Genomic DNA, 12,680 nt, shown 5'->3' on the forward strand with positions numbered 1-12,680 from the left:
AGATCAATCCGGCGGATTCTGAATGAAGTAGTAAAAATATCTCGTGAATTCTAAAGTCATAAAAAAATATGATTATTGTAAAATAAATCTGCATTTTTATGTAAGAAAAACATGTATGATATGCAAGCTTTATAATTTAGATAAATTTTAAAAATTGGCTCTTTGCCATTATTTTATTTTTAATTTATTATATGCCGTGTCTTTAAATGTAGAATTAGTATCTCTTTAAATAAATAAATACATAAAAAATAGTTTTAATAAACTTCTCCGCTTATTTTTTTAATTCTAGGGTTGACTATTATCTTGCAATCTTATTAATTAATCTTGGCATATAAATCTATATTACGCATAGAGCTTTTTAAATAACACATTATTTAATTTAAACACTATCAAGCTTATCTCAATTATTTATAAACTGCTTTAAAATAATCTATAATATATATTTTATTTTAAAACTTCTAATAAAATATTATCAATTATTTATAATTCTGACTTCATAAGTGTTCTACATAAAATGATGTAAGAATTTACGAATTTGCTTGTTCCACTTTATTATCTTTAGTTATAGTTCAATAAAATGCTTTTGATATCTGTCTTCTTACATGACAGAAAACTACAAGAAGGCTAAATTAATAAATTAATAAATTAAATTAAGTTGAGTTATCATTATTATAATATAAAAAAATATTCAGGAATTGCAAACATACTTTTGTTATAAAACAGTTTTGTTATAACAAAGTTTTGAGTTCTAATACTTTAAGATATTTACAAATAAATTTTCGTATCATATTTATTTTAATTTGGCAGGATTGTATAAAGTTGTAATAAATAAACACCGCCTTTTAGTTTAAATGATCATATAATAAATACATATAGATAATAATAGTTTCATACCAAATTTTCATTGTAATGAAACATATTTAAATAATAGTAAACTTTTACTCTCTGCATTAAACAGTGGTACAAGTCGGAGACTAATACCTGAAATACCTTGTTACGAATCACATATGAACCTTAGTGTTTTTTAATTTTTATCTTGTTTGGTAGATCGGAATATATTCGACACTATGTATCTTATTAAACGTTTATATTTGTAGAATATTATTTTTAATTTATAAAAACACGGTTGTGTATTATCTCTTAAGTTTTTGTGTTTTACAACAATGCAAGTAGGCTTTTTATTTGATATTCAGCTGCATTATAAATTGCCCAATTGTGTCTTTTTTTGTTATTTAAATAAAAACTAATAGCCGACAAACAAATTATTAAAAATAGCTCTTTGTAATTGATGAAATTCCAGAAATGAATCATATTATCGCGTTAATATTGTGCAGCTGTGGACTTTCCCAATGGCCGGTATTGAATTTTTTATCTCTTTTAAATCAATATAAATGTATGTTTAATTTTAAATCAGGCTAAAGTATATGCATATGCATATTCTGTTATAGTTCTTTCAGCAGCAGGTATAATTAAAATTACACTTTGTTGTAATTTAAAGTTTGCAACATTTTTTCAAATTCCTCTTTATATATTTTTTTATTGTTATGTATTTTCTGATTATTTACGAATATATTCGAATATTTTATCGTTTACTATTCCATATCTGCTTTTGCTTTTGACGTGAATTTTTGACTTCTGAGAAGTAATAATTGTTTTTGCGTCCTCCTATTGACCAAAATTCGATTTGAATATACTTTGACCAATACTCTCATATTAGTAAATTTTGAAATTAATAAATTTCTTATATAAATTTTGTTTATTTTTTTTTGAGTTTCGTGGCATAGGAAAATCTGCTTTAAATTTAATTCAAATGATATTTTTTTAGTAAAATGCTTGCACATTTTTTTGTTTAAAAAAAAGCTTGTAGGTATTCATTGTATCTGATTAACTTACTCTGGTACAGATTTACCCCGTTGTAACGCATTGGGCTTACGCCTGTCAGGTTATAACAGAAGATTTAATAAAAAATATCAATAAAAACTAATAGAAAAACGTGTTGAAATTATGATGCCTTGAATCGATATTAGATATATTATTTTATTATTTTTTGATAGATATTATATATTAAATTCCAGGAAAATTAAAAAAAGTGGCATCAAGTGACTAACTTCGTCATTAAGAATGGTTGATCATGTGACCAAACGCTTGTCTCTGATTGGTTGTTTTTATTGAACTGAGTTTGGTACGGATTTTCCTACTGCATCCGCATTTTTAAGTACGTAGAACTTAAAAGAGAAGATGTGATTTTTGTTTGTTTCTGTAGATAATCTATATGGGATTATGTGGAGTTCATCTTTCGCTAGTTTTGTGTAGCATTAAACGTTTCAGAGTTTTTTTAGACAGGAAGACGTAGCTTGACGCATACTTTGTTTCAATGCATCTAATTAGCGCAATGGGCGATTTCTTTGTTCTGAGAGCATTAATAAAATAACTTCTGTACCAAACGGTCAGTTAACACACGATTGATATAGGTATTGATCCTTTACCCATGTCGTAGGGATAACAAATTATTTTATGGCGTGTCTATAAATTTCATCAATAAACCTGGAATAATTTTATTAGAATATCTAAAAATGAAAGCTTTAGTAATATACTTTGGACCTGGAAGCTGAAAGAAGTCGTCACAATAACATTTTTAGATAAATTTAATTTGAGTAAAATATTTTATTTTTAATCCAGTTTCAAAATTCTTAAGACGGAATTTTTTTATCTGTTCAGAATAATTGTTGTTTTATTAGAGAATGCGAGCAACGTTGAAAATATGTTTTTAATTTTAGATAATCCCACATAGTGCTGGAATTGATGATGCACTTAATTAAACGACACCAATTACTTGAAATATGAAACAATTTATGACATAACTTCTCCTTGTTTTACTCATCAGACAAACACTGTTAAATTCGTCACGCCTGTTCTTTCGATAAATTCAGCGCCTTTCCAATATTTTGACAAGTCGTATACGCGTCGTATCCAGCTTTGAATTCCACGGCGCATGGGATTATAAATCGTTGGCAAAGTGTCTCATGAGCTGGTCCATCCATCTTGTCCGAGGCGTGCCGGCTCATGTACCGAGAAAATGCTTATAAATTACACTACAATTAGTTGACGGACTTCTTACCACTACCGTTCCGCGAATAGGAGCACGTTGAAATAAGATATGTAATGGAGTATAAAAGCTAAGTATCTATCTTCTGAAGTAATTCTACTTTCAGTTTTGAAAACATTTTTTTGTGCCACTCGTCATGAGCACGTGCAAAAGATAAACAATCGGAAAAACCTTGTAGTCGTTCGGAAACAATTTGCCACGTCAAACAGGCAGTAAGTGTTCGTTCCTTTCCTGAGCCCACCAAAGACGCTGAAAAGTCTTCCGAGAAGTTTCGCCGAGAAAACGCCGTGACCAAAGTGCTAAGGACATAAAGCGTTCTCGAGACTCGACTGTCGGATTCGCTTTGGTCTATTCCGCAAATAGCTCGTGGAAAATCGCTTTGCACGCGCGATTCCCTGGTGTATTTTAATTTTTTTCGCGTCTGATAAAATTATAACAATCGATTTTCTGCATTTCAGAGACTTGTATACTTAACGTGTGTTTTATTGTTTCAGGTTTAGCTAGGCCAACTATGTATCCGTTTCCGAGCGGAGCTTACACTTACCCCATGCTGGGACCCGAGATGTCGCAAGTTGCAGCATCATGGTAATTATAAAATTATTTTCAATAAATAAAATAGTTTTACAAATTAAACGAGAAGCTCTGTTCTTAATCTAAAGTCCATCGGACAAGTGTCCGTTAATTACATATGGTAATTCTGCCGCATTCGCATGCCTTTCCTCCGACGGACTAGCGATTAGAACGTTAATTTTAGCCCATCAATTAGCGCGGCAATTAGAAAAAATCGATGGAATGTCACTGCGCCATAATTGGTCTGGTAAACCCATTGTACGACGATTTTATTTTTCAGGCACACCCCCAGTATGTACCCGATCTCATCAGCAGCGAGTGGGTTTAGGAGTCCCTATCCTACGACGTTGGCAATCACCAGTTCTAGTCTAACCAGGTATTTTATTAATTTTGATTATTAAAATATTATGCTAACAATGTCGGGTTATGTATACATATTTATGTAACATTTCGAAGCGTCCCACGCCACCAAAAATACATTTTTTTGTCTCCAACAATATTTTTATGGTCGTGTTCCATTATTATTTCGAGCTTTGAAAATTTGCCAGCTTTCATTCGCCGTTCATAAATATTAATTAGATCGTCGTTATTGTTTCACGGCTAATCTGGCGAAATATATGACGAATTTTTAATAGGATATCTACTTCTATCTCTTTCACACACACGTTACAGTTTGGCTTTTAATGAATAAAGTAAGCTAACATCTTAAAGAACAAGTCAAATGAATGATGTTATAATATTCACAATTTAGTTTGATCGTTCATATTAAACCACTCGAATAGTTTTAGGACGAATTGGTATCGAGATACATAACTTAATTTATATATAATATTTTTTTTATCGTGCGTAGTATATTTTTTATGTTCATATTCTACATTGTAATAAATTATATCGCTATAAAATAGTTATACAGTTATTATTACAGCATCAAAATAACCTCTTACAAGATTGACAGATCGTTTTTGTCCATTTTTAAAGATACTGTAATGAACACAATAAAAGTATTTATAAAAACAGTTTGAGGGTCGGCGAAACATTTGAATGTCGCTTGTGAACACATCCGGCACACTCCAAGTCAAGGACGAACTTAATTCTGAGAAATATTGTGTCATGTTGTAACGTCATTCTTAAATTTGGATTAACATATTTCGTTATACTGAAATCAGTATTCGTTACAATAAAAACATTGGGACAAATTGAATATTCGTTATACTGGGAATTTCATTATTAATTTTAGTAATCCTTATAAACATCCCAAATAATAATATTAAATTAAAAATAAATCATTAACGCACAAATAGTTATTATTATTATTATCAGATTGGAATCAATTCGTATTTCCGTAAGTTTTTTTAAAATCATAATAAAAAACTAACAAAATTCAAATCAGTTCTTAAATTTATATACAATATATACAGATTAATAAAATAAATTAAAATAAAGAAAATATTTATTTTAAGTTTCAAATAAAGAAAATATTTATTTTAAGTTTCAAATAAAGAAAATATTTAGCTAAAATAAAGAAAATGCTTCTCTAATATTTAGAATATTTAGAAAATATTTATTTTAATTTTACGCCATTATATTTCAAAATGGCGATTATTCAAAAAATTAATAAATTGTAACTTGATAAAAAAAATTGTAGAGAAAAAAACAGGAAGGTCAAAAATGTTTATTAATAGAAATTAAAGTTAATATTTTCAAGGACACAATACAAAATAAATAAATCTTAGCCAAGTTAGCGTTAGCCAGCCTGGTCTGCCACCATTTTTCAAAATGGCGGCTATTACAAAAATTATATTGGAGAAAGCAAAAACGTTTCATAATAAAAAATGGTATCAAATTTAAAAAAATAACACTTTTTATACAGAAATTTAATTTAATTCTTGCGGTCTTTGCCAGATGGAATTTTCTATATAAAATTTCCAATAACTTTAAGTAAATTGATTGCTTACTGTGGATCATTTTTCAAAGAAGGAAAAAAACTATGGATCATTATTTAACATAATCAATAATAAAAATATATAAAAATTAATATTCTTCAAAGCAAGATTGTTGAAAAAACGTATATATTAAACAATCCATAAATATATTCAAGAAAACTCTTTAAGCTTTAAACAGATAAAATATAAACAATTATCTAGTTGTTTTAAGAATGTATTAACCGTGCACGGTAATGTTATGTCTATATATTTTGCTGTAATAATTTTATTCTTTCGTTTTATATCTTTTTAAAACAAAATACCGTTTATATTAAAAAAAAGTACATAAAAATAATTAATAAAATAAATTAATTCTAAATATTATATAATCTGGTTGTTTTAGGAATGTTTAAAACCGCGCACGGTATTTTTAATTTTAATTTATGGGTGAAATTTAATTAACTAGAAAGGATTAATATAAGTTTAAAAAAACTACTGTCATGATTAAATTATTTATTTATTTAAATTAATTTAAGATCATCGTGACCTAATAGGTAACCCCAATGTGTCACGATGGTATAAAAATAATACATAGTATTATTTCAACACACAAAAAATAATAATAAATATAATACATAGAAAGAAACAATAAAAAAATGTTTTTGCCCTAAGCGATACATTCTTAAATTAACCAAATTATAATATTATATACATACATATAGATTAAAATTAAATTCGACAAAAATCTTACAGTTACTATAGAATTATATTTTTACATAAAACTTATCTTTGTTGTAAAATATTTCTTTGAACTTGAAGCCCTTAAAAAAAAATTAAGTATAATACCAAAAATTCTTAGCAATCGAAAATTGTGTTTGATTGTAAAATCAAAGCGAAAAAATATGTAAAAAATGTTTGTTATGTTTATTTATTATTTATAACAAACCATTAAAAAAAGTTAATTTCAATTGTATATTGAAAAAAGCAACTGTAAAATTATATTATAAAAATTAAAATACATATATTTTATTTTTGCCTGGCAAAATTAGTTTTTAGTAAGAAAGCATTTAGAGACGAATATTTATATTTTCTTAGTGAATATTCCTGCTCTTAAGAATACTAACTTGATTTCCGTTGATGTTGGCTTCATTGTGAAAAGCAAAAATTTTAATTTTGAGTCCGTTAAAAAATCAAAAAATTCATTTGTCGACTACATTTAATATTTTTTACTGTAAAAATATTCTGTTAGTTTATTAGTTGTTTGTTTAATTCTTCTTCGATTGTCAACGTCATACTAATGAAATCTTCACCAGTATTTTTCTAATCAGAAAAAATCAGATAATAGTCGTTAAACAAATCTCATCCATTATTCAAATAATAATTTTTTTGGAACATCTTCAAAAATACTTTTTATCGACAACGTAAAAGTGTATCAAACAAATAAGCTAATTTGAGACAACTTTTTCAGTAGAAAATCTCGAGTCTAGGGTTAAATTTTTTGATAGTTCCAAGAATAAATTCTCGCACAACCTATATGCAGTGTGATCTTGAGACGCGACTTCTATATAAACTAAGAGTCTGTGCTACAATTATTTTGTAGTGTTATTATCCGCTTTTTTGTCGGTGGTGCACAAGTTATGTCCACCATGTTTTCTCATGGCCCTCTCTGAGCACCTCAATACGCAGCTAATTCAAAAGGGTAAGAACGTTCAACGGTGGAAGGCCTTTTGTCTTCCTCCCGTTCACTCCTGCTCCGTACCCTTTTACCGTGTGGTTATTGTGAATTGCCCTTATATAGTTCATTAAGGTTTCGCTCGGCTCTTTGTTTTGGGGCCTGGGTCTCATTACGTTATGCTTTTTTTTCAGCCGTGCCATGTAAATTGGACCCTTTCACACTGGATGGGATAATGAAAGGACGTTTCTTTATTTATTTTCGCAGACTTTCTATGTTTGTCGCGCGCATAAAGGGGGTGGCGTATTCCATTTTTATATATTATTAAATTATTTGTCGGACCTTCCATATAATACGTATAATACATGCGTGTGTGTGTCATTCCGTTTTTTGCTTTAATTCACAAGTGCCCTCTCAAACAGAAGTGTATATATCAAAGAGAACACACAAAGCAATGTACCTGCAGCTCTTTCCTTATGTTATAAAATATTGTTATCTTGCTTTTTTTTAAATATGAAATAATAATTTGATTTTTTTTCAGCGAATTGTACCGGTTTCCACCCGGTCTCATCACAGCTGGTGCTCATCCACTTTCACCGCATCCGCTACATCCACTGGCGGCGCATCCTCATCCGCACCCTCACCATGGACCGCCACATCCCTTGGCGCATCCACACCCTACGTCCAAAGGTGGTGATCTACCAGCCACTGCGGACCTATTGAACCACAGGTACTCCAGGTTAGTGATAAGATGGTTGTTTCACAACTGCGAACTTGATATTGTTGTTTTATCATAGAAAGAAGGTTTTATAATAAGTTTAATTATTAACATGTTACATTGTCAGTGAAAAATACCATAATATATATTCGACGTCTAGAATCAGTATCAGACATATCCAATCTTTGAATTTGTAGTAATATTTAGATGTTCTAATGTTACTACAACTGCAGACATGTTTTTAGGGTCGTTCGATCGAATAATTGAGAATATTAAGAGCGAACTCAACAAATACGTATTTATGGATAATCGATTATAAAGTGTTTTAGAATATTAAGGATCACATTATCACCCTTGTTTTTGTGTTTTATATTTTGATTAATCTTGCTTTAGAGTTAGCAAATTATTCCTCGAGGATCAAGGAATAATAAGATACTATAAAAATGACAACTTATTTCGTTCGCCCTTAATAATCCAAACGCGATAATTATTTTCCATTTTATTTCAATCCAGTAGCTGGTTTATAACATTTCATTGGTAACACGATATCTTACATTACGTAATGTGGAATAGGCTGGCAGACATCTAGTATATAAATACTGCACTATATAATGTTTTTTTTATTTTACTCAAAAATAAATACACGTGGCATGTTTGAAATTGATTTTAGACGTCACAAATTTAATTATAAACACGATAAAAGTTTTGGGATCCTTAGTGAATCGATACTTCTTCATTCAAAAATTTGTTTTTTTGTTTATATGTTACATTGAACAACTGTCGTGCTCAAATCATGATCAAAGTGTGCTTTAAACATAATAGAATCTAAAAGATTTGTTGCAACATTAAAATATGCTAATTTTGCCTTCGTTTTGTTTCCAGTTATATCGTATAATTTAATTTAACACCAACCATAGACAATGTTTTTTGTTGAATAATTTTAATCTGTCATTGTATATGGGTGTATTGCTCCGACTGTAACATTGTAATGTCAGCTAACATAACCACGAGAAAAGCATTCATCTCTCAATTGACTTTATGTCACATTGCGATTTATACATTGTCACGGCGAAGATAAGGCTAATTGGGAATTAAAGCTGTTTAAAGCGAAAAGTCAAATCGCTAGGAATTAATGGTATTTTGAAAATAAATACATTCTCGCTATTAAATGTGCCAAATATATTTTTAGTTAGATTTGCTGACAAACCTGACTGAATAATCGGTAAAATCTTTATCTCGTTGGATTTGAAAGGTCTGAATCAGATTTGATTTCCATTCATCAATTGATTCTGTTACCAGTATTGACATCCGATGTGAGAGGAAAGAATTCATCTTCTTTTCCATGCTGATCTAATGAGTGGTATAAAGCCATGGCCATAACACCCCAATAAATGTATTATATCTTAAAAAATCGTGAAAATATAAATGTTTGTGTTTATTTTATGCTTATTTTTAATATTTAGTAGGCCCACCCTTAGCTTTATTTACAGCTGTAACACTTTTTGGCATACTATCAACTAAAGGTGGACGGAGATATTCCATCTGTAATTTTTTTGCGGCTCAATTTAGATTTGCAATTATGTTGGGCAGTCTTTCCATAAATGCTCTATAAGATTTAGGTCTGGTGACTGTAGGCCATTCTAAAAGCGACTATGACGCAAACCTACCCCTGCTTTTTAGCGAAGTAATGCACGGAGCGTTTTCTTGCTGGAATCAGATGGTAGCGTGGTCTGTTCTTGGAAATATTTTCCAGTAAGAATCCATTAAAATGGATTCCAACCTTGCATTATAAATGTCACTATTCATTCTACCCTCGCAAGTGTACATATTCCTACTCCTGCTGCTGTAATGCAACCCCAGCCCATAACGCTTCCGCCACAATATTTGACTTTGGGTACTACGCAAAGAAGAATATCAGCTAGATATTCTTCTCCGACTCTTCGACGCACATGTCCCAAAAACTTAAAAACATGTTAAAAATAGTATAATTTTTTTTTTAATTATTGCTTCAGAAATTTTTAATATTTTTTTTATACTAACCAATTTTAGTTTAAAATTATTCATCGGACCAAATGACTATTGCCTAATCTTTAGATGTCCAATCTCTGTGTTTTCGGGCTCTTTTAAAAAGTTTTAATTATTTCTGAAAGCCAGGATTTGTGTCGGGCTTTACAACGGGAGTCGAGAGTTTTGTTCTTATCGTCTGTAATAAATGGATGGCCCTCCGCTTGCAGAGACTTCAGCAGCCAGCTTTGAAGACATTTTTCGACGATTTCTAAGGGACTAGTGAACCAACCACTTTTTGTGCAATCACTTTTTTAAAACTCAAGTGAGCAATTGGAAACGATAAATTTCTTTGTATAGTTCTCAGAATTACGGATAAAACTACCTGCTAAAATATTTCGGTCAAACTATGCACTTGTAAAGAGTTACATACAATTTTAAGGGGTGCCCCATTTTTATGGCCAAGGCTGTATATCTGGACTCTAAGCTTAAATTCACTAAATATAACGCAGCCAATGCGGTCCTAAAACCGCACTATCAATAAAAAAATAATGTTCTACTAAACTGGTAATAACATACGCTTGCTAGGTGTGGAGTAACATCATTATTTACATTTTTATTAAACTTCGAGTTATTCAAAATGAAGCAATAAAAATAATATATAACACACCTTTCATTAGCTATTAAATAACTTAAAAAATACTATGAAAATAATATGAAACAAAATTTTCTAGAATCGATTGTTACGACAAGACCAAACATAAATTCAAGTATGAATGTATAATGCTTAAAGCATTAAATTTATTTTTAAACAATAGCAAGCTGTCTATCTGAAGTAACTGTGTACTATATTGTTGAATCTACTTGATATGCACTTGTTCATAGTTTTAGAATGTTTCTTGATAAATAATAAATGTTTGCTTTTGTGCAACTGCGCCTTGGAATTATTTTCAAATTGCATTACGTCGAGCGGCGGAAAGCCTTTGATTTATCAATAGTATGTGTATTATTGATTAAGAATGCACTTGGAAGGTCTGAAGCTTGCTGATATATATGAAAATATTAAAGAGAAAATTATTCTTTGTTATTTATATAATGATCTTAGTTTTTATCTACATAATAGATACGTAGAAATTCGTAATATACATAGAAATCAGCAGCAGAACGTCATTAATAATGATTCATGAAAAAATATTTAAAAATATATAAACAAACTTTCAGACCCTCGCGTATTTTCGAGGCTCTAAATCTGCATGAAAATCTCTCGCTTTCAATGGGCCGATTAAAAAACCAATTTGCAGCAACAGTGTAAGACGCGCGTTAACATTTTTATCGCGCTAGCAGACGACGCGCCAGCGTTTCTCAAAATTTGAATTATGAATGCATTCCTTGAAATCTTAATAACTTAAAAACACACTAGCCATAGGCGTTATTCAATCGTGCCATTATACAAGTACAATGTGTGTATAGACGAGCCAACCGGGAAATAGCAGATTCGCCTTTGTGAATGGAAGGCGAAACTTGTTAACGGTCGTTACCCCATTTTGTTCCCCGTCACCACGCCTCCCGCGGGCACCCTGGGGCCTGCGCCCCCTCGTCGGCCCCATCTGGGCCCCGGGCGCCCACCCCCGCGGCCTCCACACGTGCGAACATCAAAGGCGACCTACCGACGGCAATCATTTGAGCAAATTTCCTCTGAAATTCGCTTTACGACTACCCACCTACTTTGCCCTGTACGCTCGTGAATGGGGTAGGGTTTATTTTTTTAATCATTATCCGACAATTCTACTTTCGCGCGGATCGTGGGCTTAGCTGACTTGGATATAATCGACCACAGAGCGGCCCAGCTCGATTATATAATAATACTAAATACGTACTTGGGATATTCTATGGATAAAGATTTTATTTTAAGATTGATTTATATAGTTTTGGCCTGCTCGTTTTTTCGGCACCCAACGCGCGCAAAATTTCCAATTGTTTAATATTTTAGTAACTGCATTAAAAAAATAGTTCTGAATATTTATTGCTATGTTTATATGTGTATATATAAACTTCGCGCTAACTACTTCAAAACCGTTTCAGCTAAGAACCTTAATTTTTGCACTTTGTCATTTTTAATATTTAATAGTAGTCGATACGCTTATGAATAGCAAACAATCTATTGAACAATTATTTAACGAGCTCCTAAATTCTTTAGAACTACAATTATGGTACTATGGATATGAACCCACTAAATTATGCAATGGCGCGCCTCAAAACATTGCCACCAAATATATAACTATTCTTTAGCCTAAAATACTGATCGGCGTGCCTTTTAACTTTAAAAGATTGGATATTCATTACATGTAAATTGAATTTGTGTTAATCCCCAATTTATATGGGTTCAATGTGAAATAATAATAATTATTAAAAACGATTTAGTATTTTTCGAGAACGATGCTAGTAATGATTAAATTTTATCTCAAATTGTTATGCATCACTTAAACGACGACTAAAGTGTAGTCTTGAAATATATGCTTTTGTGTGTCATCTTCACCTTAATTATGCGTGAATCATCAAATTTAAAATACAGAGGAGCAAAGAGGCAAAGACAAAGTGCCCTTTAAATATTTGTATAATTAACCACCCATACACTTGGAACTAATCGAAGATGAGTGTTAAATCTAATATGGTGAATGTGTCGCAACT

General features: G+C 30.7%; 1 protein-coding gene across 21 annotated transcripts in view; it reads left to right on the top strand.

Moving 5' to 3' along the window:
* The window catches only part of pan (transcription factor pangolin), a 210,765-nt gene that overhangs the window by 176,984 nt on the left and 21,101 nt on the right, over positions 1-12,680 (top strand). For 15 of the 21 annotated variants that reach the window (XR_015811174.1, XM_088195745.1, XM_088195747.1 and 12 more), the window contains 3 exons: positions 3,601-3,691; positions 3,957-4,052; positions 7,812-8,009. Coding sequence is in view for 19 of the 21 variants with exons in the window: in XM_088195745.1 (XP_088051871.1) it covers positions 3,601-3,691; positions 3,957-4,052; positions 7,812-8,009 (385 nt within the window). In the remaining 2 variants the exon portion in view is untranslated. The remainder of the gene's footprint in view (positions 1-3,600; positions 3,692-3,956; positions 4,053-7,811; positions 8,010-12,680) is intronic. The other 6 variants (XR_015811173.1, XM_088195748.1, XM_088195753.1 and 3 more) reach the window with 1 other exon arrangement.

The sequence above is a fragment of the Plectrocnemia conspersa genome, unplaced genomic scaffold, assembly GCF_051122295.1.
Source record: "Plectrocnemia conspersa isolate PC_06_02 unplaced genomic scaffold, ASM5112229v1 ptg000010l, whole genome shotgun sequence".
In the NCBI taxonomy this organism is placed as follows: domain Eukaryota; kingdom Metazoa; phylum Arthropoda; class Insecta; order Trichoptera; family Polycentropodidae; genus Plectrocnemia; species Plectrocnemia conspersa.